The sequence below is a fragment of the Hirundo rustica genome, chromosome 1, assembly GCF_015227805.2.
Source record: "Hirundo rustica isolate bHirRus1 chromosome 1, bHirRus1.pri.v3, whole genome shotgun sequence".
NCBI lineage: Eukaryota > Metazoa > Chordata > Aves > Passeriformes > Hirundinidae > Hirundo > Hirundo rustica.
Genome location: NC_053450.1, coordinates 7,943,722 through 7,970,431, shown reverse-complemented (window position 1 = coordinate 7,970,431; position 26,710 = coordinate 7,943,722). Strand labels below are relative to the sequence as shown.

General features: G+C 41.2%; 1 protein-coding gene across 3 annotated transcripts in view; it reads right to left on the bottom strand.

Annotated features, from left to right (window-relative positions):
* Window positions 1-26,710, bottom strand: part of KCNQ3 (potassium voltage-gated channel subfamily Q member 3) — a 198,238-nt gene that overhangs the window by 19,621 nt on the left and 151,907 nt on the right. For all 3 annotated transcript variants that reach the window (XM_040079503.1, XM_040079486.1, XM_040079495.1), the window contains exons 2-9: window positions 15,829-15,919; window positions 13,923-14,049; window positions 12,037-12,209; window positions 9,940-10,095; window positions 8,495-8,605; window positions 7,505-7,600; window positions 6,041-6,135; window positions 4,794-4,820 (exon numbers count right to left, since the gene is read on the bottom strand). In XM_040079503.1, the coding sequence (XP_039935437.1) occupies window positions 4,794-4,820; window positions 6,041-6,135; window positions 7,505-7,600; window positions 8,495-8,605; window positions 9,940-10,095; window positions 12,037-12,209; window positions 13,923-14,049; window positions 15,829-15,919 (876 nt within the window). The remainder of the gene's footprint in view (window positions 1-4,793; window positions 4,821-6,040; window positions 6,136-7,504; window positions 7,601-8,494; window positions 8,606-9,939; window positions 10,096-12,036; window positions 12,210-13,922; window positions 14,050-15,828; window positions 15,920-26,710) is intronic.

Genomic DNA, 26,710 nt, shown 5'->3' with positions numbered 1-26,710 from the left:
TATCCAAATGGAATTTGTTGTGAAAACAGGATGGGTAGTTTTTCACCAATGGATGCAGCCATTGTAAACAGAAACCATATGGATGCTGATGCACTTTTTGCTTCAAAGTGAACATATCATGTATCAAGCACTAAAAAGCAAATTGAACTGCAAAATCAAAGTCTCTTGACTACTTTGCATGGACCAATCAACAGATGAAAAAACAGAGTGCTACGCTTGCTGCTCTCCAAAAGCTGAAGAGCTCCAGCTAGAAAAGCTGAGTTGCATGTTGATGATTTCATGTTTGTGGAATGAAGTTGGAATGAGAACAACCAGCTAAAGTTGAATGACAGCAAGGTGTGGAATAGAGTAAAATACTTTGCAATTCAGTCAAAATATTATTTTTAATAATGCGTCTTTCATATTCCTGAAATGCCACAAACTATTTCTATATCTCTGTGCAGGAAGGTAAAGTTTTTGTCCCACAGTTCAGCAAAATATTTATGCATGTCAGTATCTTTATTCAGATGGTCAAAAGCATCCACTTGTTTTCCATCTGCTGAACCAGAACCTGCAAATACACATGCAAAGATGTTTTTCCATTGAACTCAAATTCAAAGTAACTTGCATGAATTGTGTTGGCAGGGTTGGGACTGCATAAGGAACAGTGTTGAGCTCTTATAGTATGTTTTTCTCAGTAAATTTCAAAATTATTTGCAGACTAGGCTAGTTTCATTTCCATTCTATGGAAACAGAGAAAAGCACGAAAAGCACCTGTTTCTAAGCAGATCATTGGGAGAGCTAAGATAATATCCCATCTTTTCTGAACAGCAGAACAATTAACTATTTGTAAGGTCATGCAACTTTTTTTTTATGCTTAATAACTTTTCAGTCTTACTGTCCCTTACTTTTGATGGTGGCCAGGTGAACTACTGTAGTAAAAACAGAAAGTGCAGGCAGAGAATGGCATGCAAGAAATATGAAAAGAATAAGGCTCAACTGTTACTTGAATGTATATACCTAAGTTTTCTTGTGAGGCTGGATCCAAAGAATGACTCCCTACTAAACATGACATTACTGTAAAGTGAAGAAAAGTTATTAAGATGAGACATTAATGATTACCCATGAAAAGCTCAATGAAAAAGAATGGGAGCCTTTCATTTGTAGTTAATGCAGTGTAAAGGTCAGACTGGATTTTTTCTCCTTTGTGTTTCGGGCAGATATATTAGGATGAAATGCTTACAGTGAAATTTTACACCTTGTAAAGTAGGGTTTTATTTTCATTTTGTTGTCAGCGTTGGCAATACAAAAATGTACCACATTTCATGAATTCTTTCATACTCATGTAGTAGGTAGGACAGTTACTGATTATGCCCCTTTAAAAAATCAAATCAACTTTCCAAAGGCACAGAAGTATTATTTATCTTGCAGAGATAAGAAAACAGGGAAAAATTACTTTTCTGCAATCACATAATATTAGGTCTAGGCATGAACATGCTCTCCTGTTATCTAGGTGTAAAGCCAGACAATGGCTGGCTTTACACCAGCCAGGATCAGGATCAGGAACAAGACCCTAGGACAAAGTTCAAAATTCTTCACTAAAGTGACTGTACATGCAAGCTGCAACACTGGTCTAAGTCAGTGGAACAGCTGCTCATGACAGCACTGAAAAATCTGGCCCCAATATTCATTCCTAAAACACAGACATAAAAAAAGTTGGCTCAGAATAAAATCATGCCCAGCAAGCAAATGCCCATCCTAAATGTAGGTCAGGCTCCCAAATGTTTGCTGAATGATTCGCTGCATGACACCAGAAATGAGCATTACTATGTCTTCCTCATAAGTCTCCCTTCTTGAGAGCTTAACAGACGAGAAGGCTTTGCAATACAGGGAAAAAAGAAATTGTTGTCTGAGATTTCATGTGACTGTGAGGTTTGGGCATTGATTAAGGAAGAGAAAGCTGTGGCACCTCTGGCATGAAGTCAGTAAAGTCACCATTAGTGAGGCACAGAGAGCACTGCCACAGTTCCTCCTGGGTTGGGGGACTATACAGGGCCTATAGGGAAGATGCTGTTCTTAAAGAGCAGCCTCAGAGCTACCACTTCCCTTCACTGTTTACAGGACAGAGATGAGCTCCAGTCCAATGTTCTCTTCATCAAATCTCATATCTTCACAATTTTATTTTAAAGGGAGTGTCAATAAAGCCTTGGATCGCTGCCAAAATTTACTTGATTTTCCACTATGAAAAGTCCTTCCCTGCAGCCTTGCCTTGGGACCCAACTTCTGAAATGGACTTTTCCACTCATTTTTGACCCCTGTGTTCTTCCCAAACGGTCTAAGAACAAAGTCCTGTATCTATCTGTGACTTTGTCATGGTGCCAGCTCCTGCTTCTCTCCTAATCTAGGAGAGATCCTAGAGGGACCTGTCACAGAGTTCAACTCTACAACTGTAGAGTTCCTAAAGAGCTTTCACACTACTCAGTAGAAACAATGCCACCTAAGACACTTCCCACCCTCAAATTTTGACACAGCCAGACCTCATTTTGAGTTTATGAAAACCTTCTATGAAAGCTTTGGACCAAATCGTCTCTCTCTTTTGTCATCTACAGATCAGACAATGCAATTGATTACCACAGCAGCGTTACTACTTACTTTCTCATTAAGTAATTAACTGATGGAAGAACCTGGAGACTGAGGATACTCATGGGCTGTTCTCCCCATTAGGACCAAATTCCCTTATTGTTCATTTATTTCCATACAGTCAAAGCACAAACTTCAGTTTAGTATGAGTAATAATTTCTATACTAAATCATTGCAGGAGGAGGAAGATTTTTTTTTAATTATCTGGTTTGTAAATAGGAGTTTTATGAGACATGGGATGTGGTACTGTCAAAACAACCAGATTTTATAGCTCAGTCCCATTTCTACTGAAGTCAGGGGATGTTCCCACTAGTACCATCATATGTCTGTTTACCTGGAGGGTTTCCAGTCCCTTTAATTGAATGTTTCATTCCATAAACACATTTCTGCTAGGAGGAAGGCTCCCATGCAAGTGTACTGATTTTGCTGCGGGTTATTTTTTATATATATATATATATATATATATATATAAATATAAATAAAATAAAAACAAGTTATATCTAGCTAGAATGAGGGGTCTTGGGATTAAAGGTTTTGAGCTGTGAGTCATACTTTTCCATTTTTAATTCAGCATATCAACATAAAACGACTTTTACTGGCCTGAAAGCTACAGTAACTCAGAACTGCTGCAGGTGCAGCAGCTTCTCTAGCAGGGCTGTGACCAACAGTGCACTGCAGCAGTCATTCTCTTACCTAATTTTAATCTGCTGCTGCATCTCAGCCAGAACATTTTGACTCAAGGTATGGCATTACATACTCAAAAAGATTTCAGCTCCTAAGCTGTTTCCTACATATTAAAGACCAAAATTCAGCTGTTGCCAACACTGGAGATGGCTAAAATCTCCAAACATCTGCATTCATCCAACTGAGATTGCTCACAACTGCTTAGCCTGGGGCGTGCCATGGTTATAAAGCACTTAAGGTCCATGGGGGTTCATGAACTGGGCACCTCCCACCCAGTTGTCTTTGAGGAAGGGCAGGTGAGCTCATGATTTTGGTGGCAAGAGGAGGAAGACATCCTTTCCTAATAATTTAGCACTAGACCACTTGCCTGTATTGTAAGAAAACTTGAAAAAGGTTTTTCTTCTCTGCTAAATGAAGCTTGAACCCCCCCAAATTCCGAGGAGAACGGCAAGTGTTAATCTTTAGTTTTTTTATTAACTTCCTTTATTGAAGTTGTCATGTGCTGTGTGAAATGTTTAAAAAAACAAAAACATAATTTTTCATCAGGCCAGGGACCAGAACTCAGACCTGACCTCTGGCTTACAGTTTTCAAATATAGCTACAATTCTTGTTTCTTTTCTCTGTGCTGTAAATGGGGATGCAAACTGAAGTAGCATCAGCACGAGTCTGTGGAGCTATTTATCCTTTAATTGCTATTGAATTTCATTGGGGGTGACCCATTGATAGCAGTTTAATGTTAAGTTTTGACTTACAACTATTGTATGTGCATTTGACTCATCTGCTTCTCTGAGGAGGGTTAAAAATGTACTATTTCCATTTGAGACCTTGCAGGCTGACTGACAGTGGCTGCTCTGCTGTAGCCTTCAGTGACTGACCAGTTTTGGGATTGATGATTCCTTCATTCTCTTTGCTTGTAAATACCCCAGCGTAATGGGGAGCTTTCCCCTTTTTCTTCAGCATGGGTGGCACCAGGCCCTCAAACCTAATGTAGGTTTTACAGCCAGAGAGATTGGCTGTCCTGCTGTTCCATCTTAGACACTCATCTCTGTATTTATTGCCAACAAATCTTTGCACATGGTGAACTGTCACTGACTCACACCATGACATCGCTCTGTGCAAGACTGTGGAGCAACAACTACAACCAGAGTCTTGAATTCCCCCCAGAACAGCCTGGGTGCTAAATCCTGCCTCTGTAGCATGGATCAGGAGAAATCTAGACCATGATTAGTCACAACAAACAACAAAGCTGTTTACAGACAAGCAGCAAGCAACACTGCCTTTGTACAATTAGCACTTTAGCTGTGTCGTTAAACTAGGAAAAAAGAGCAAGCAGTTAGGAAATGGATTTGTTAATAGTTTTAAATGATTACTTGTGTGTTAGTAGCATGATTTAGTTAACAGCTCATGAATCCACAAAGAACAATTTAGCTTGCATCCTCCAACAGCTGTATTAAAGCATATATATATATATTAAAATGGCAGCTACATACCTGGCAGTACCATCCAATTGCTCTTTCCTTTTATAGAAGAGAGGATGCATTACAAGAAAGCAAGGAGAGAAGAATTACATCATAAATTCAGCATATTTTTAAAACATAAATTGATAATCTACTGCCAGTATTTTATACCTCTTTTGTTCTGTGACCATAACTGACAGAAAAAAAGCAGAATAAAAGCTAGGTTTTCAACTAGCCATAAAGAAAAAAAAAAAAAGTCATATAGATTCCTGAAACCAATCTGTGCTGCTAGATTGGCAATCCAGTCTTTGGTGAGGTCTGCCCTGCCCTCTCACCCTGGATCTTATTTGCAAAACACCCATTAAATTTCAGGTTGCATTTGAATCACAGAAGAACCCACACACAATGAGCAAGCTTGAAGTCACAGCAATGAGTTCAGACTCCTTATGAATCTGAGAGTTACTCTCTGGAAACCCTGCTGTCAAGAAATCCCAGAGAAATTACTCTGTAACGGAAAATGGGGGAATAGACAGAAAGTGAGAAGAGATAAAGAAAAGGGAGGAAATGAAATGAAACATTTTGATGTTAGGGGTTTTTTGCAGAGGCTTGCTTTTTGAAGCACATGAAATTGATTCTAAACGTGTATTGTGACTAAAACAAAAAAAAAGTGAGTATTTGTAATTTGTCCTTCATGAAAGCAGGAGTCTGAAACATTTAAAGTCAGTCTTGAGTGACAGCTGGAGCTTCAGTATCAGTGCAGGGAGCAAAACTACATGTGGAGACCTCTGAGTTGAACAGTAGGTTAAGAGCACTTTTTTTTAGAATAAGAGACAACAGCAAGACCAGGAGGAAAGTTTAAAGCACTAACTTGGATATGTAATGCCCATTATTAGCAGCTGATAATCTGCAGCTAAAAGTCTTGGCTTTGCATAGGGCTATATAGGCTTTTAGGAAAAACATTTTAAAATGTTAAGATCTAAATGTGAGAAAGATGCCTGTTTGACAGGCAAGGAGAGTGAGGATCAGTCTAATAGCCACAAACAAATAAGCATCCATTTTATCTGAATGTCTTTATGTATGGAATACTTTCACTGAACTCAGACGTGATGACTGAAGTTAAACCACTACCTCACAAAAGATTCCTCTTCTTCAGAAGAGTTTTCTGGAAACCATCTGTTACCTAAAAAAGCCTCATTGATATATATATATAAAGTCTGTGTTCCCTGTCCTGACTGATACTTCACAGAAAATGATGATGCAGAGGGGGACAATGCACTTACCTGAAAAATGGAAATGATACAACTGATTCATAAAACCTCCAGGTAGCAACTAAATCAATCCTGTTTGGGTTAGTAGCATAGTATCTCCAGGCAGCCTAAATTATAAGGGAGAGGAAATAATTAGTGGTAGCTGAAGTTATTTCCCAGCTGACTGCAGCCAGGCTCTTTCAAAGAACAAAACAATGCACCTGAGCGACTATCTGGAAATTTATTACTAATCAGCCATCCCAAATGAGTGTCACTATACGGAAAAGCTATTGACACTGAATTTTGATTTGGGAGGGCTTTTGAAGGAGACAGGACATGGAGAGAACCACTAACAGAACATGACATTACATTAGACAAAACTGGTTCTGTTGTCCTGTCTGGTATGTCTAAAAGAGCTTCAAGCACTGCTGGACTTGTTCAGTAATTCTGGAAGTACTTATGATAGCTTGCCTCCTAATGTATCATCAGAAGAAATTTTGCTGAGCAATTTTCTACTTCAGCAATTAGTTTAAATTAAAATTCTCAAAAAAAATATTCTCCACCCTAAAACCCACTAGCTAAATAGACCACCTGATCAGTGGAGATGCTCTAATTTAAAATTAAATTCCATTAAATTCCACTCACAACTCATGCCCGCAGCCCCCTCTGTTTGCTAAAGCGTGTTTTTAATGAGAACAGTGATGAATTTTAATGCCATTGAGCCTATTTCTCCTGAGGACTTGTTTGCTCCGGAGCACCAATGCTTCCATTTGTTATCATGGGAACTTTCTCTGTCCCTCTGTGAAAATGCTGCAGTTTATCTAACTGCTGTCAGAATGTGCTCCATACCTGCTAAGAATAAATCACTTCAATTTTGTCAGCACACAGAGTAATGATTTTAAGCTCAATATCCTGAATTCACAACAAAAGCCATAACTGATGTCCAAGTGAGGTAAGGGCTCTCTTCCCATTGAATGTTTGGATCGTCCAGTGACATAACAGAGGAGATACAGGGTGTGTTTTAGTTTTTAAAACCCACATATACTATTTATGTTAATTGCCTTGATTGAAATTGTCAGTCTATTGTGTTACTTCTATGGCTGTTTTCACATCAGTAACAACATAATTGTTTGCACAGAAAAGCATTTTCTCAAGGCAACTGAAAAAAATCTGTATTTTGTAAAGAATGTGTTTTCAACAGCTTATTTTCTGTGATTTTGTGGCAGTGATGCAGAAGCCAGTTGGTTTACAGAAGCTAGCAGATGAGATCCTTTCTTCGAAAGACAGTGTTCTTCTGAAAGATATTCTGGGAGTTGAAAGAACTGCAAGGGCCTCTGGGTTATCTAGCTCAGTGTGAAAACCTGACAAACACAAATTCTCACCTCCTGCAATGGGAAGTGAGAGTTTGGGCAGGGGAGGAGTGGTGGCCCTTGTTAACATGATGCAGCAGTCTTCATGCACAACACTTTTTCAAGGAAGAGGAAAGCGGCTGCAAACCTGAATGAGCTCAGCTGCTGGCTTTCTTCTTTTCTCAAAATGTTTTTGACGATGCTGCTCCTGGACCTTCAGTGCCAGCCCTGACCCCAAAATGCCCTGAAAGCATAAAGTGATGCAAGATTTTAGACATTTCTTACTCAGAACAAAAGGGATTAATGATGAGAGGGTGCAGGTCTGTGGGTGGAGATGGAGATGGCTACATGGAATCTTTGTGCAGTTCCCATGCCTTTCCTGCTGCTCCACCCATGGGACAGGAGATTGTCATGATCCTCTCAAGGGCCACAGGCCACACTAATTAAAGGTCCTCAACAGGCTTCCTGAATGTCTACTGCCTTTCCAAGCTGGAGAGTCCAGGTGCTGTGTTACTTTCCATTTCCATGGAAATTCTGCTTGCATGATACATAGGCTGTGCTAAACCGTACTTTGGATCTGGGAGTTCAGGATTTGTCATCCTCCATGAAATTTTTTCCAAGTCTGGATCTAGAGGAAAAATATCCTAAAATCTGGGTTTGGCACAGTTTCTGTTGCTATTCAGCCCAATTCAGTCAGATTCTGTTTCATTCTTATCTGAGGACATTGCAGACAAAGGAAATAAAGGGCTGGGTAAGATGGGTCAAATTTTAATTATTACAACAGTGGACACCAAATCCTCCGAAAATATGTCTTGGGGGGGTTATGTTAATACCAGTAAATTACCAGGTGCCAGTGTACACTCTCATGAACTGCCTTGTGGTTTCCCAGATTGTTCAGTTGCTGGATTAATTTTGTCCTGTGCCAACTAGTGCTGTGATTTGAGGAGTATTGGGGTGCTATATTATTCCCAATAGGCTCTGTACAAAGAAGAATCAAGTTCCATTTACCGATACAGACCCTTTCAAGCCTCTGGAGTACTTCTTTAAAAGGGATTTGGTTCCACTGGTGATTTTATTAACTTTACCTTCTTTTTGCAAGAGCATAGCACTGTCTAACAGAGGAGGGGAAGGTACTTACTGCAGGAAGAGCGAAGAAAGACACTCCAATGAGAGAGAAGGTGGCTGCAATCAGCCGTCCCTCCCACGTTTTGGGGGTCTTGTCGCCGTATCCAATTGTAGCAAGGGTGATCTGGGGGCAGAAGGACCAGGGCTTGATGTAAGAAAAACAAAGCCAACAGCTCTGTGTAAATGTCACCATGAAAGCTGCATTACTCTCTTAGCCCTATGGGTGCTCATGCACAGCTTTGTGAAACAGGATCTTGAGGGTGGGCCAACCAATTTTTGGGGGCATCATAGTCTCAGTCCACTGTACAGAGAATGCTTTAGTCTCAAAGCAGCTGCCTCTTTCAGATTCATTTGCTGCAAATGAACTCCTCATGAATCTCCTGCCCACTGTCAGTACACAGGAATGGGATTTGTCAGTTAACAGCTGGCAGACCCTTAGCAACCTAATCAGAACTAGTTCTACCTGAATTCCTGGTCTTTTTAAAACAAAGATGTCTTTGTGAAAACTTTGCCCTTTTTGGGCAAAGTTAATTTCCAACAGTGTATATTTTCTCACCACCGAGTCTATCTAAATGTCCTGGATATAAAAGAACATGGAACCATCCAGGTGTTCTATGCAACACTTGGTATCTTTTGACTAATAATAGAGGGAGGGGAGTATCTTATATCTATGAGTGAACTACATTAAATAAAAAATATGCTGCTGAATTTAAGTTACAGCAGGACATAGACTTCCTCGACTGTCAGTAACAAAGCAACATGAGTTCTGGAATGGCAGGAATATTCTGTGATTGAATGAGTAGTGATGCAAACCAATACTCCCCTCTTCATCAGAAGAGACAAGAATAGATGTATCAAAGATCCCCCTTTTTCAGAATCCTACCAGCCATGGCATTCCCTGATCTTTGAGGAAGGCATGTAAGACACAAGAATTGTTAAGGTAAGCTTTCCAGAAATATTTTTTTACTTCCTTCATCTGAACCCAGAGACATCTTCAGTCACTGGCTCCATAAGAACCGACCCACCAGGAGCGTCTACCTCAGCTGCCCAAACATTTGGTGCTTTTTGATAGCCCCGCAAAACCATCCATTGGCCAGCTCTGTTTCTGCTATTTTCTGTAAGATGCAGCTCTCACAGGCAGGACAGTGCTGGCATGAGAGCTCAGTCTCCCATGGTGCAATTACACCTGAAGAGATGCTCCTCTAAAGGAGACGTTTTCCAGACACCAGGAACACAGTTTGATTTCTGAAGGAGGTTTAAGCACCTAAGGGCCTTTGTCTGAAAATCAACAGGGTTGTAGGTTCTGTTAATTGGGGCACCCCTACTTTGGTTATGTTACTGGGTAATGTGCCTTTCACCCAAACACAGCAGCACTTGCACTGTATTCCCTAAAACTTTATCTCTTCTTTGATAGGAATTTTTTTAAGAAAGGTGTAAGTTATTTTTGGAGTCACTTACCAGCCCCCACCACAGTGCATCTGCATAGGTTTCAAACTCCTCTTTCATCTCCACCCCATTAGCATCTTTTTCAGGAACATCTTTTTCAACCAGATAAACAAGAAATGAGGATAAGATGAGTGTCAGGAACCCGATGTACCAAGCAGTAATGAGTTCCTGCAAAAGAAACAGACGAACATGGAGGGGCTGAAAAGAGCCTCAGAGTAAACACCAGAAGGAGAGAGAAGCACAGAGGGTAACAGCAGAGCTGTCACTGCAGGCTTTGGTCACATCCATGACCAGCCCAGTTCAGCACTTAACGGGAAATAATGCAAAGATTTACAAGAATTGGCCCTTACACAGAATCTTCCTTAGGAGAAGCCTGGAGGCATCTGCAGTTGTAGTTCTGCATAAAGCTGGATTAAGGGCTTAGCTGCAGCCATGGCTCAGGGGGCTGCAGGGCTCTGACCCTGACCTTGACTCTTTCCTTTCCTTCTGCCCCTGGCCTTGGTCAGTCTTGGCAAGCAAATCAACAGCTCTGCCCTCTCCCTACCTCCAGAGAGCCAAGGCTGCAGGATGTACTTCAATCTCTTCAGGCTTATCAAAGCAGATCCCATGAATGATGTTTTCAAAATGAATTCATGCAATAAGAACAGACTTTGAAAATATTCTGTGTGCAAACAAATCCTGAACTTTGCCATTTAGAGAGAATGACTAAAGTTGAGCGTGTGTCTAATCCGACTGCATGCAGCCACCCAAGTTAAAATCCCAGCAATGTCTGAAACAAGGCAGAAACATTTTTTAAGGTCTTCAAAAGTGGATTTAAAAAAAACAAAACCAAAACTCCAATTCATTCTATGCAAACTTTATTTGGACAAAAAAAGAAGAAAGTTGTTGTAGCTGAGGAATTTGTGATTGAATCTTGAGACAAGTGCACAACTTTCTTAGCTAATTTCTGGTGTGCAGTCCCAGAAGGAAATTGTTAGCAAAATTGTTTTGTCATTGTCTCCAGGAAAGCAAGGTTCTCACAACCCCTTTTTATCTCCCTCAGCCAGCTGAGGTCTAAAAGTGTATGGTGGGAAACCAAACAAGTAATATTTGAATGAAATCCCACACAATGAAGCCTTTCACAATTTCTAAACAATGTTTTTGGTATATAGACTTCTTTCATGATCTGTTCCCTGAGAAACATTTTTGACATAAGTGTTTATCTGCCACCTGTCTTGTAGCAAATTAATATGAGAAGGAAGCAGAAGTTGGTAAGGAATGAAGCATGGTGGGCATCCCCATCAACCCTGACAGAGAAACAAAGTCTAAATATGCTATGACAGCTGGCATTTTAACTTTCAAAACCCCCTAAAATGTCAGGAATGTCATTCATGAGTAAGAAAATGCAGTATGTATTGGAGAATATGTAATTTTTCTACATCCTATGCAGATGAGAAATCTCATCTTGAGGAATTTTAACCAGATAGTTCTTAACTTGTGATAGCGTTTTGTGAAAATGCAAGGACACAAGTACCTGTCTGGTGCAAGACAGGGTGTGTCTAACTACAGCACCAAGTTAGACCAAGCAAAGGTGACTTCAGAAATTTTTGTCTGGGTTCCCACTCTGTCCATCTCTGTATTGTCTGACCTAAGCTTCCAGAGAGAAATTTCACTAGTAGCTGTCTTGTAAATCACACTTCTGTGCACATTTCTCAGGCTAATCACCCTCTTCCCATCCCTTCAGAGTCTTGCTCCATCTGTTGATCAGACAAGTCTGAGAAGCCACTGCAAAAATGTTGCAACTTCACAGGCGTTTTTGTCAAGGTTTCCAGCATCCTTCACTGTAAGAGAGATGTCCCTGCTTCCATTCAAGGTAAAGGCAAAATTCCTGTTGTGACGTGTGGGAATGAACATGCTCTCACTTCCCAGCACCACTACTGAGCACAGAAAAGTAAAACAAGGGGCAGAAACTGTTCTGAGAATGGAAAAGGGAATGAAGCTAAAAGAACAAAACTGTATTTTGAACTGGTAAACATAACCCCAAGGCACTGCTGTACCACTGTATCCCTTCTCTTTCTTTTTAATCTTTCTCTCCAGGCCCCAGCTGAGCCCTGCAAGCTCTTTACTTACTTTGCTATGTGCACAAATAGCTGATCCTAAAAGTTTCCAAGTGCCGCCTCGCCTGTCCATGCGGAGCATCCGTAGGATCTGCAGGAAGCGGAGGCTTCTGAGGGACGTTGCCAGAACATTGCCCTGGTTCCCAACAGCAACCACTGGCACTGAAGCAATCAGCACAAAGATATCTGCAAGGCAAAAAGAACAAAGCCTGCCAACAAAAGTGGCCCCATCACCTGCTTCTTAATCCCATCTGGCTGTGCTGCAGATTTCCCTAGGCGAGTTTCAATGCTGCCTGAAAATGCCTTCTCTTGCCAATTAATCAGATATCTGCACCTGCCACACAGTCAGTACCAAGCACAGAACCTCCTGGAAAGCCTTGGGATCTATTTACAGATCAATGCACTGGACTTGAGACACTGAGCTTGCTTAGGGAAGCACAGAAACAGTGTCCTAATGCTGGCAGAACATCAGGCTTAACTTCATCTGTACCACTGGGACACCACAGTGAACAGGTTAGAGGATGAGAAATTCAGCTTTGATGGCACACTTACCATTTTATTCTTTTGGCTGAGTTTTCCCACTAAAATCTTGAAGTTAGTACTATTTTTTTGTAAGTGCTCACAGGACCAATTTGCTGATAACTGAAGAGGTTTGAAATGTAAATAAATTATTTTTCTTTTCTTTCTTTTCCTTGTTTCCCCCTGCTTTTGATCCTATATTCTCATACAAGAAGAAAGTGATACCAAACAGTTTCAAACATTCTCTGGGCACTCACTCTTTGAGTTGTCTTTATATTCCCTTTACAGCCAAAAAGAGTAGATTTCAGATTTATTCACTTCCAATCATTCTCAAAACAAACTTGTATGAGTGACAAACGAGAAATGATTTTAATAAATCCAGGATATCTTCTGTTTTTTTACTCAGATATCAATGAAGATTCACACTCAGAAATGAGATAACGCTTCTACTGAGAAGGAGTGAGACAGTATCAATCCCACTTGCTCACACTCTGCTGCCTTCACAAACCTACTAGAAGTATAAGGAGTATCTGTACAACAGTAGCACCCAAAGGAGCATTACTAAATTGAGGATAGCACAGATGCACAAAGAAAATTTGTCACAATTTTGTTTACCATTTAGATCCATGAGCTAAACAAAAGGAGGGAGAGAGAAAAGAGAGGCTTGTACTCCTGCAGCACCATGGCTCCTATAGTGTTATGTGCTGCACAAATAAATAAAAAACACATAGTACGTGGCCTGGAGAGGATTGAAACAAGTGAGGGTATCCTAAAATCAGAGAATGAATGGGGATGACAGGTGCTCAAGACAGAGTGAGCTCCTAAATGTTGGCTGGTTGGTTTGTGGATATAATGAATAGTTGCAGGAGGGTATTCAAACATGAATAATGGGCAATTTTATGGATAATTATAGGCAGTGCCTTCCAAGCCTGAAATACAACATGGGTGAAATCACAAAGATACTTATTTGCAAATACAGATCAACAACACAATTGTAAAACAAAACAAAAATATGAAAGGGAGTGGGGGGAAATGGTCTAGAGTTGGGTTCTCAAGTAGTTTGAAACTGAAGGCAGAGAGAATCTTTCTTAGGGTGAGCTTAAGGAAACTGCAGTGGGGCTCAAGGCAAGGAAAATGTATTTGAAGAATAGAAGGATTCTTTTTTTCCTCACTGACTAGGTAGCCAAGTGTCTCTTAATTACAAGTTATTGCTGGCTACTTCTAATTACTCCAAGCAGGACACAGGTCCTGGCCTAAAGGACAGATATAATTTCAGTGCTCTTTGCATTGCCGATCACCAGCTCTTTGACATCCTCCAAACTGGCTTAAAAGTAAAAAGGATATTAATGAGGAAAACAGTAGTAGAGAGCATGCGCCTACCCAGCATGCACAAAGGCTTCCTGGCAAATTTGAGTCTCCCCCTCCATCCTTTGTAGCGACAGCAACAGCCAGCAGCCCAGATTCTTAAGGCAAACTCTGCTCCAAATATGAAAATGGCAAAGGTTTCCTGTATCAAGACACAAACTACACCGTTAGTCTCACAACAAGTTTTGCAGTAATTATGGACACAAGAATACAGCTGAAGGAAACAGATGAGGTGCATGTGTTAGGATATGTGTAAGATAGAGGAAAATAGTGGAGGAGAATTGAAATTGATGACAGAGGCAAGGCAAAGTGGGACATAGTTTTCCAGCCTGCTAAGTACCGCGCAGGAAGGATTTGCCCCTGCTGTTGGGTAAATGTGAAGTGCTTACCCTGCCTTAATGGAAGGACAATTACTTCACAGAAAGACCTCCCTCTCTGCAAAAAATGAGCAGACATATGTGAGGGGTGACTGCAAAGCACCCAGGGCACTCTGCACCCGCCCCCAGGGTCACCCACCAGCAGCTCGTTCATGCAGACGTATCTGTCGAGACGGGCAGGATACAGGATGCTCATATGGTCATAAGTTTAAAGCAATGATAAAGACATAGATAAGACAAATTGAAGGCATATATTGTTCCCTTAAATTTCTGGTGGACGAAAGAATGTGATTTTGCACCTTGCTCCAGACCCTTTCTAAGGATGGGGAGGGAATGGGGAGCAAAGAGCTTCTCTGAGGTGCTCAGCAGAGGAAGGCCAAGGGCAGCCTGGGGCACGCGGTTACTTTTCCTCTCTGTGAATTGCTGGCAAGAGGGAGAAGAGGACCTTTCCTCGTGCTCATTACCCACAGCTTCTAAAAACTGCTAAGAGCCACATAAAAACAAGCACAGGAGAAGGAAAGATAACCTCAGGCTTTTTCAAATGTGAAAGATGGGCCTAAGCAGGGTAACAGAGACCAAAAGCAAGTTTCATATTCCCTGCGGGATGAAGGTGTTTTCATACAGGCACTTTTTGAGAAAGAACATACAAGGGGAATTCACCTTTCATTCCTTTTGGCATTTAGCTCTTGCTTGGATCTATATGTCTCTGGAGGTACAAGGGGAAATGGAAATTGAGATCCTGGAACTAATTTTGCTGTGCAGCTTCCCTAGGGATATTTTAAACAAGGCCAGGTTAAGAGAGACATTGTGCCCTGTATTTTATGATAGCTATGGGAGCAAAGAAAGTTCATTTTTAGGGGAGTTTTCATAAAACGTTAAATTTGCCATTTTATATTTAGTAAGGGGTGTTTTTTTCTATTTTTTAATTCTTCTGCTAAATGGGAGGCCTTACTGAAATAAAGTCTTGAGGATGAACTTCAACATTTATAGAACAAGCAATCTGGAATGCTTTTGCTGTGAATACATTTTCTCTCCAAGGCACTGCCTGCAGCAATTTCAGTTATGCTGCTATTGGACACAAGCATGAGTCCAACACTGATGACCTCCCTTGAAAGAAATACTAGGATTAGTAGAATACTGTAGAATGAATCAAAACTGCCGAAAGATTCCCCCCAAAAATAGTTTTCAAGTGTGCTTTGCTCTGGCACAATAGGTCAATAGCAATTGGTCAATAGGAAATTTACTGATAATGTGATGGAAGGACTGTTAGACAAATACTGAAAAGCCATTATTTAAAAGCCTCAGGCCGGGGCCTTTCCTCTCATTTTCTTTTTGCTCAGGAGCTTCACTTACTTTTTACTCAGTTGGTGTTGACAGTGGACTGAGATCTCTCCAATATGTAAGTGCACAGTGACTGCTCCAGGACCAAGAGCAGAAACCTCACTGCATGCAGAGCTGGGAGTAAGTTTCCATCCCTGCTGATGGGGCTCTGATTGCAATTCCAGGGCCTTACCAGGGCCATGCAGCAGCCACCATTTACTTACCAGCAAGAGGAGCCAGTCTCCAGAAACTGTTTCATACTCCTTGAAAGTTGTCAGGACAGCTAAGATCAAACACCCCAGGACAATCAGAAATCTGGAATGAAATCAAAGGGAAAAAAAAAAGCACAGCATTTTTAATGCTCTCTGTATTTGCACTGGAGATATTGCCTATGAAATCATGAGCAGAGACCTCCACGGGATGGCTGCTCCCTGTTGGCAAGAATGAGAAGGGTTTTAATGAAGATCAGAAGTTTTCAACCAGGTTGGAGCAGGGGGAACTGGCAGTCGTGGCAAGATCCAGGGTCAGAATGTTCCTGGGACAGACATGCTTTATTCAACTCACATTCTTCAAGAATTAAATAGGTGACAGGGCATTTTCAGAAGGGACTGTATGATATGGCAGAGGATTGTATTGCTCTTTTCCAAGCTGTGTGCTGCTCAGAATGGCACTGCTGTTCCAGTGCAGTGGATCTCCCTGGCACATCCTGAGGCCTGGGAACAGTAAATGCTTCACTGCAAGGCAGCACTGGGACAAATCCTCCCTTGAAAACTGCATTGCATTTTTTTTTTCCCTCTTCCCTTTTTGCACTTATTTCTATGCAGATGAAAAGATGAAAAGGTTTCAAAGAGTAACAAGAGAGGGTAAACTTCTGCTCTGCAGTAAACAAAATGTGTGATAAATCACTGCCCTTGTGTTATTTTCTGTCTGTGAGGCTCCAGAATACAGAGATTTGACTAAAAATTTAACTCCCACTGCTGGCAAATCCAATTCAGCCTAATTGATCTGCTTTGCAAAACTATTCCCAGGTTTAAGCTATTCAAAATCTTTTACAGAAGCGATTACTGAGAAGCAAAGAGGGGCAAGCTCAGATTCTGGTACTTCATGTACCCAGATCATGGGTATTTTTCTATTTCCAAAATTTGATCCACAGGAACAGAGAGGCAGGTGGCCATGGCAATATTTTGAGTTTAATGAATAAATTACAAAGATGTCTTTGTAAAAGCTGTGGATCCCTTGCTTTCATAGTTAGGGTACATCAAAGAAATGATAGGCATTAGGTACTGAAATCATCCAGGGAAAAAAGCTTGTGAAGAATCAAGCTGTGTTTATGTGTACTACCTGTTCTGAATTTTAATCTGATTCCTGTAGTGTGATTTCATCTCTTGCTGAGTAAAACTCCACTTTGTTTCACTGGGTGGAATGAGCAGAGCCAGAGCCTGCAGAAGAGGCAGTGACAAGGGACTCAGCTCAGCAACATGTGGCTTCTAACCTGCCTTGGGTTTTCATTTCCTTCATGTCTGAGGAAACCTAGGGCCTACAGAATGGTAGTCTGAGGAGGTGCAAATTATTTGCAGCTGGAGTGAAAGGACAGCGGTGAGCTCCAGATAGCTCCTGCTGGCTTTTGGGGGGAATCTCCTCCAAACAGAGTCCACTAGCACCCTGCATGCAAGGAAAAGACAGCAGTCTTTTCAACAGCAAAACCTGAAGGATTACTTTGCTGCGGCTTTTCTGAAAATCACTGTTCTTATGCCAGGAAAATTTCAAATCAGTCATTTCAAGCAATGTAGGAACTGAAGTAAATGTGTTTGCTCATGCTAAATGATTTTGGATTTCTTTAGCAAGTTTCACCTTTTCCCACTCCCCAGCCCTGCTCTGGAGCATGGGTTATGAAGTTGGTAGGAAACAGACCAAAATGTGTCCTTTTTCGTCTACCTATAACCACACTCCTGCTACTCAAGACATTTGGCAGTTCACTTAGCAATTTTGTGATGCTCCTGCCACGCCCTTGTGCTTTGCCACATCATATCTTGTTCTCCCCACCTTGCAGTTATAAAGACAGTGGATCCCTGGCTTTCCAAGACTCATGATCCAGCTGTCCTAAACCTCCAAGAGCAAACTGGTGAAAACTAAACAAAGACAACATGATTCCTTTGATTAACTATAAGCCACCTATGCTCTGCCACACTCCAGCCTTTTGAGTGGTACCATCACCACACCCCATTTAAATCCCTGAGCAGAAGCTGCTTGGCACTCTCCATTACAGCCACATGAAAATTCGGTCACCCATCAGCTCACAAGTACAATTTTAATGATTTAATGAAGGTGAAACACACTGAAAGCAGTCCAAGGAAATGACATCATTGCATTACATCATGGGCTACTTAACTTAATGCCATGAATTTACGATATAATTTTAAAAAACCTGCTGCTGTCAATTAAAGATGACGCACAGATTTTTGTCCAAAAGGAAGACAGAAGATGAGTTAGTAGTGAAATCATTTTTTTTTGCCTAGAAATGCCTGCGGTTTTACCACTAGAGGGTACCGGTGCTCCACAGAGAGAGGGGTTGCAGCTCGTTCGTTTAGAAACAGGCTCAAAGCAGGGGATGTTCAGGTGATGGCAGCAGTATTTGATATAAGGAAAAGGGTCTTACAGTGACAAAAGAGTTTGGTTAGTAAAAATCCCTGATGTGGACACCAAGGGACGACTGCTCAGTGCTTTTGGGGTGCTCCTCTGTGGCACAGAGCATACTCCAAGTCCCAGCTCCCAGTGAGAGCCCACCTATGAGGACAAAGCAGTCACTAAAAGTAGGGTGAGAGGGTCATAGTGAGGATCACAAGTCGTTGTGAATAATCTTGGAGGCGAATCTGAGAAGAGATTGTGGCCTGAACACCCATTGCAGGAAGTGCATGAAAGTACCTCAGAGGTTCCATTGCTGAGTGGGAACTGCTGTCCCCAAAACCAGGGAGCCCACAAAGCCACGCTCCTTCCCGCAGGACACTGGGGTATGAAGGGATGAAAAGCCTGTGTTAGTACCCATAACCACAACCTCTCTTGGAGGGGTTGGCTTTCCTCCTGCTGCACCATATCTGAAGGATAAACACCAACTGCAAACACCCACGAGTTAATCAACTCACATCTCCTCAACATCTGCAAGAAATATGACTGCAGCTCAGAGCACAACTTTAATCTGCATTGATGCTATGCAACCCAGCCTCTTCTGGTCTGGATCTTGGTGGTTTTGAAGCTTGCAAGTCTTCCTGTGTCCTCTTTCTATGGAAGATGTCACTCAGATTCCACCCTTCTTACATCAGTCCTCCTTGCTCAGCAAAGATGATGAGAGGTTCATCTTCCCCTTGCTGCTACTGCCTGTGTTGTGGCCACGCAAACATAAAGACAGTTGGCAACAGAACAATGCCTGACTCTACACTGCCTAATTTCATTTTGTAGAGGCAGCAGTGTGGGCTGAGTGGTTGAGTCTGCCTGTAAAATCATAACAGGAAAATCACAGGGTAAGAAACAGCTGAAATCACAGAGGATGAGCAGGAGGAAAACTGCCACTGATCTGGGGAATCAAGGGGCAGAAGGGGAGGAAATCTGAAATTTACTCACAGTTATAATGATTCATGGGACATAGGGCACTAAGGGTTAGAAGAAAGAAATAGGATGAAAATCAAGGTTTAAAATGAAAGCTGAGTCCTATTAAGTCAAAACATCCTGTTAAAGAGTGTTTCAGCAGGTGGCAGTCCAGACTTTAAGAATGTATATCATATATGCCAAATGAGGATCTGAATGTGTTCTTCAGCTTTTTAGAATCATTCTTGCCATTATTTTACATTGTTTTTCACAGAATATTATGTGGTTCTTATATGCAGCATTATGCCTTAAAAATCTGATTAATTTGTTGTATGCATTATTTCCAGACCACCAAATGGCAGTTCTTGTTTGTCACTGTCACAAATAATACATTATTCTGGTCAATGTATCTCTTAGTTCTAGAAATTACATATTTAATACTCATATTTTCTAACTGCACTATTTTGGTGTGTTAAAAAGAGTATTTAAAAAAAAAAAAAAAAAAAAAAAATCTTTCCCAGAAAAGAAAAAGTATTTTATGACTATGCATGATCATGAATCTAATGTTTCTTGAATGAACATCACAGACTGTTTTGTTTGGTAAATCTTTGCTTATTTTAATGTTCCACATTCTTTGAGTTTTTCCTCTATATCTGTTTTCACTTGAAGCCAATAGAATGCAGAGCTAGCTGAGAACCTTTATGTGTTTTATATATACAAATGCTCATCATGCTTCCTGTTCACCATCCCTTCCTTCAAAATTGTAGTAGCAGATCCTGTCAGAATTTGCCTGTAATCTATTACAAAACATCTCCCTATGAAGCTGTTTAAGCACTAGATCTGCCATAGGCAGGCCAAACTACATTTGCATCTGGTAACATTTTCACAAATTTTTGTGCTGTGCAACAAAAATTTTAAGTCTCAGTGAGGTTTAGTTAACAGAGAAGAATGTGTGCTTCTAGTGTACAGCTCAAGTTGATTTAAAGCAAATAGGTCAAGCTGGTCAGGAGCACCTGCAGAGGATATTTCTTATCTTTAAATGTAAGGACAGACTGATGATGAACTCTTACAGAGAGGTTTACTGCGTAAATTAGCTGAATGCCACCCCTTATATTTACCCCTGGTTTGGATATAAACACCACCTCTTCATCATGTTTATGTATTTTTGCTGCTGAAATAATTAGCCAGCCAGCCACAGCAGTCCTACATGACAAGGTGTTTTTGAAATCCCTTGCTGTCTACATGTGGTCAAGGATCCTGGTTATAAAATTATAATAGAGGCTTTGGGTAGGAAAGCCTCTAGCCTCTAACTGAACAGTTACTAGTAAGAAATCACCCCAGTCCAACAGTGCACAGATTTCTTTTTGCTCTCTCATCTTCAATACCACTTCTTGCAAGACATTGGGACTTTTCTGTCTCCAAATGTTCTTATGAATCTTAGATTTTTCTGCTTTGCTTCATTTGGTATTTTATTTTCTTCCCTTAAAGCTCGTGCTCTGGCTTCATTATGCTCCGCCACCTGGTAAATGCTAATGGAATTCTCTAAGATTGTGATATGTAAGGAAAATCTGGCAGTGTTCTGCTAAATTTTTGGTTTAGGGTATCCAAAGCAATATGGTTCCATGAAACCCTGATTCCCACACAGTTTCCCAAATTTCATATTGGAACAACCTTATCTTCTTCAGCTATTGGCTTTTACCCATAAAGATTAAAAATGTATCTTTTCTCACAGTTCTTTCAGCTTCTCTATATTCCTACCCACCATCTTTTTCTCTTCTTCCAAACTTCATTTTTCACAGAACATCTGCAGTATCTTGCACTGATCGCTTTATGGTTGCTAATGAGAAACTTGAGTCAGGGTTTTTAACACTAAAAAAAATGACATTACCAAATATTTGAGAACAGCTCTTCAGAGAGAAGGGAATGCATGCCTGATTTCCACAGACCAGGGAATACTCACTGTTTAATATTTAGATTCTTGAATCTCTGCACTTCCAAGCAATAGGCCAGAGTTCAGTACTGAGATAGGAGTGACAGGAAAAATCCAAACATTTTGTGAGGCTACAATAGGGCAGGGGATGCAGGGGAAAGTGCTGAGAAACTTAGTGGAGGTCCTGGAAGAGAAAAAGCAACAAGTCCTGCAGAAGGGTTGTTCTAAGGTTCCTCTTTCTTTGCATCCATGGATTTCCTGGGGTGCACAAACACAGCTCCACATAGAAATCCCTGTCCTAGTGCCATTATACAGCAAGGACTGGGTAGAAATGCCATGCTCAGTAAGCTGTATTGCACTCTTGCTCTGCTGCAATGGCAGAGGCAGAAAAAAAGTCCTTCATCGATGCTGAGGGAAACCCTAGGAAGTAAGGAAAGGTCCCCAAAAGAGCCCTGGTCTACCTGGCATACAAGCTGACCTGGCAGGTGATGAGGTGGTTGCCCAGAATGACACTTGTCCATTGGTGACAGAAGACATTATCCCTGGCACAGCAGGAAGCTGAGGCAGAAAAGCCCAAACCCTTACTCATGACTGTTTTTTTATGACCTTGGGCTCTCATTGGCAGGATTGCCTCTGAATGGGCTTCACTGCTGTTTCCACGAGTCTGGAAAGCTTTTAAAATCAAGACCTGGGAGAGGAAAGCTGCGTTTCACAGCAGGGCATTTAGGGTTCAAAAGAACAGATTTTATATTAGATGGTTCCTCTTTCTTCTCCATGTACTAGCCAAACCAGGTTAAAACTCCCTTATCTCAGTTTTTTTTCGGGCCCGGTCCTAAAATCCTTTTTCTTCTGAGCCCTGTTGACCATCCTTGCCATTTTTCTCAGGGGGTCTGGCACGCTGGTACATTTTGGGTCAGCAATGTCAGACAGCACAGACACCATCAATCTGTATTTTCTGCTTCAAGGGACATTTCAGAAGAATGGCCTGACGCATTTCCCAGGTTTGCTGGTATGAGACTGCAAAACAGCCCAGAGCACTACGTTTCCCTGCCTGTTTTTTTCCCAGCTTAGAAGACAAGAGTCTCATACCAAAATCCTATTTCCCTTCTGGGACAAGTGTTAAAAGCGCTCTGAAATTCTTGGCATATGTAAGTTACTGGGAGAGACCAAGGCATCTTCTCACATGGGCGACTGAGCGGAGAACAGATGGCAGAAGCAAAGGAGAGGCAATGACAGCATCAGCTACCAAAGGGGTTAGATGTCTCCTATTCCCCTAGAGCTTGAATAAGGATGGGAAAGCTTCTGGCTTGCAACTAAATATCCTGAATTGCTTCATTAGTGGTTTTAAATTCTATTTATATAATAGGTGAAGGACAACACACTGAACTGTTGTTTGGGGCTTTTATGTGCCATGACCAGAATACCTATCCATGAGCTTATCTCTGGCCGGCAGCAAGCTGCTGAGTTGAGACACCCAGACTATGGAACATGGTGAGCCATGCAGTGCAGCAGAGCAGGGAGAGCATGGGGCCAAACCACATCACCCAGCAGCCCCAGCTGCAAAAACCAAAAATCAAATGAGTTTCAGAAATGCTTCTGACAGGGCATTCTCCAAAAGACATTAAAAAACTTGCATGAAGCCATTTGAAGGTAAACTATAAGATTGCTACATTGATTTCTGCTAAATTTTGCAAAATAAAAGTGCTAGACCTTTGAAAGCCATCCTGTAACTGAGTAGTCAAATGCCCAGACTTCAGCAAAATCTGTAAAGAAGTGAATTTAGGTAATAGAAAGAACCTAAGGTAAGACTAGGGATCATCCACATCAATGCTTAAACATCTGGAGAAAAATTTCTAGGAAGATACCTTTTTAAATGTCACCAAGACTGCTGTGTCCTGAGGGACAAAAGATCTAGGAGTCTACTCCCAAACATGACAAAATCTCAGGGGCACATGAGACTTAGGATGTCTCACAGGCAGATACACTGATCTCCCCCACAAAACTGTCCTTGTTTCTTTAGGAAGGAGGGGGATGAGTTATACCGTCTGAATAAAGTTTTAGAAATCTCAAAAAAAAATGCAAATGAGAGTAACTTCTGAAGCCACAGTTGTGACTTCTGTCTTGATTGAACACAGTGTTTTGATATTTTCTACCTTCCCATTTGAAATCAATAAACATCAAAAGACTGTAGCAGACAGAGAAAACAAATGGAAAAACCCAGCCAAAGAGCCCACCCACACTTTCTGCCACCTGACCAAACTCCTTTTTCTCGTAGGCACAGACACCAAATGTATTAGGTCCTCCAAAGGTGGCATAACTGAAAGTGAATTTCTAATAGGTCCAGAAGAAGCCTCTGTAGTCTCTAATACAGTTACTAGGTAGGAAATTGATAATAATAATTTGGTGGTCAGACAGATTCTTACAATGAACTGAAAAGAGAATCTTTGCTCTTCATGCAGGACTTCAACCCGTTTGGGAGCATTGATAGCTGTTTTTTTGGTTTTGTTTTGTTTGGGTTTTTTTTCTATTTTTGACCATACATTGCAAACCCCATACTTTCAAAAATGCCAGTAATTCCAATCCAATGTAGCATTTCAGCCATGTGGGACTGCCAACAATTTCCAGCTGGGACTGTATCTTCTTCGCCTGTGCCTTCTCGAACATCACACAGTCACCCTTACGTGAGAGCATGAGCACTTTCTGCAAGGATCTCAGTTCTCACTTGGAGTGGGACATCCAGAAGTAAAGCTGCATGGTGCCATTCCCAATGAACCTTTTAGCCTGGTCAAAGATTTGCAGCAGTGTAAGGAAGAGGTGCATGGCTGCACATGACCTGCACCCCACAACAACACTGCCAGTACACTCCAGGTCCAGGAAACATTCCATTAGGGGCAATGAAGGATGTCCTGATAAAGCAGCTCCTGTGGAGCCAGACATATGGCTCAGTTCTCTCAGATTAGCTAGGATGTCTGGATTTTCTGGCATTAACTCTACAATGAGTTCTATCATTTTGCACCTAAGGTGATCACAGTCGTGCTTGTGACACAGGACACTTCACTCCGGGCTTTTTCCAGCTAAAAGCATGAAGTATTGCAGCTAGAATGGAAGATAGATCTTTTCCACATAGAATTTAATCACTGCCTGACCTGGAGAATATCAGACAAAGGTCACAGATCTTTGCTTTGAACCATCCAGTTGTTGGGTTTTTTTAAAACCCAGGAAGACTTTTTTATTTTTTTTTCTGTAAGTGAAGAGTTCAGAGTCATTACTGCAACTTAGATTATTTGAGAACACTGCACATCAGCTTTTCTTAATAATCTGGTCTGACCCATTCACAGATCCAGCAAAACAAACTCACATCAGTCAGGGAAGGATTTCTTACTGTGCAGAGTGCAAAGAGGATGAGCTGCCTTCACTTTATCCACAAGGAGAGAAGAGGAGAAAGGATCTGTGCTAAAAGATGCAAAGGCTAAACTTCATGTCAAAGGAGCTGTGTAGAGGAATGCATTTTCTTGGAAATGCAGATTGACACAGGCCAAATACTGCATTAATAGACCAAATTTCACTGGAAATTAAACCAGACTTTAATCCAGTTTGATTTGATGCTGTTCCTATAAACCTTTTCTTACACCAGACTCTTCACCTCTGCTTGTGCTCCAGAGCAGGTTGTAGTTTGGCACTCATGATCAGTCAGGATCACAGCTCTGGCTCCCTTCCAGAATAACACCCCAGAAAATGGCAGTAGCTGGAAGCCAGGGGAAAGCAGCTGAATGCAGAATATTCTTAAGTATCTGCCTAGAACAGAACTGGGAATGTCTCAGAGGGTCTAGATCATCTCAGATAAAATAGCCATTTTTAAGCATATCAGTGCAGAGCCTTATCTCGGTCTGATCCCAAGGGATGAGCCTTTACCCAGCAATGATGGACACCACGATGCAACTCCACTTTCTCTCCAGGGGGGAACAGATGCTCCTCCCTGAGGTTCTGTTGCATGCTTCCAGCCCTGTATGGAGTCTCACAGTGCACATGCCCCAAGCCCCAGATTTTTTGTGGTTTTGAAGGAGATGGCTCCAAGAGTAAGTTCAGAGGCCTGGCCCTGAGCACAGTGTCATGGATGAAAATCCCTTTGGGATGGGAGCTTGAGCACAGTCTCCCAATCACACCTTCCCCAGATGGCCAAATCCTTGATGCCATACCCCTTCTCCCAGTGCAGAAATGAAACCACTCCCTCACACCAATTAAGCCACTGCCACAGGTCTTCTGTCTTTTAATACCTGCCTTTCAAAATATCTTTGAAGGCTTATCTTCTCTGAGAGTTCTATATGAACACTGGGAGCTTTTTTTTTTTTTTTTTTTTTTTTTTAATATCTATTTATTGGGAAGATAAAAGAGGGACAAAAAGTGGATTTTGACCCTAAAATGTCAGCTGCTGCCTTGATGGTTTAATGCATAACAAGATATGGGGTCTGGATAGAAATGTGAGGGGGATGATCAGACATTTAAAGGTAAATCTCTTTATAATAGTGTTTTTTCCAACAGCTTGCCTTTAAACTGATGAGAATATGGCAATAACTTTTAAGTGTTTCAGCAAAGGTGCTTACAGAGGCTGTGTTATGTGGAATTTCTGTAAGATCTGCTTTTCCACAGGAAAGAGCTGGTGCTGATGAAGCGTTGAGGCTAACACAGCAACAGCTGAAGTGTGGGGTACAGACAGGTTATTTGTGCTCCTTTCCCATCTCCAGTTCACATTAATTAGCAAATTAGTTGTGTTAGCATGGCAAATGGATCACAACCTCACTGGTGGTGAACTTTGGATAAGCTCTTTGGAGGTCATTGTATCATCAGGACTCTGATTTACACCACTGAATGGTATCATTTGCACACAGTATTTGTACCTATTGTACCATCTGAAGATGTTTTAAAGTATTTCTGCTGGTTTGCATTACCATAAACGATTAATCAGCATTCAAAATTCAGAAAGATCATCTGTAAGCATGTAACATTTCATTTGACGCCTGAAGTTGAAGTCTTTGGAGGAGGTTATCTGTCTTTTCCAGACCTGTCCGATTTTGCTCCTGAAATGTTTCAGCAGCATCTGCAACAATGCTTCTTAACACAATGTATGATGGTCCTTTTGCTCAACTGCCTCATTAATGTCTCAGATTGTATTATCCCTGTTTAACCTGACAGATTCAAACAATGACAATTCTATCAAATACTCAGGGAAAAATGGCAATATGGAAGGAGTTACTGTTCCTTTTATTAGAAGAAAGGAATCTATTGAGCTGAATAAGTAAATTGAAATGGCAGAGACTTCAGCATATGCAAGGTAAATTTAGAAAAATAGAAAAAAATGCAGTAATGAGAAGTCCTGCATGCAGAGTACAATCCAGCAAAGCAGTTAAGTCTGTGCTAAGAAACTCTGCTAGGACTAACATGTTTGTATCCTCAAAAACCAGGAATCTTTGTGTGTCTCCTAGATGGAACAGCTGGTTTTACAGAAGGAAAGTTGTCTGTAACAGAGGAATACTGGGCACAGTAAGACACATTCTTGACATAACTTTCCTATTCTTACTTGACATCCATATGAACAGGAA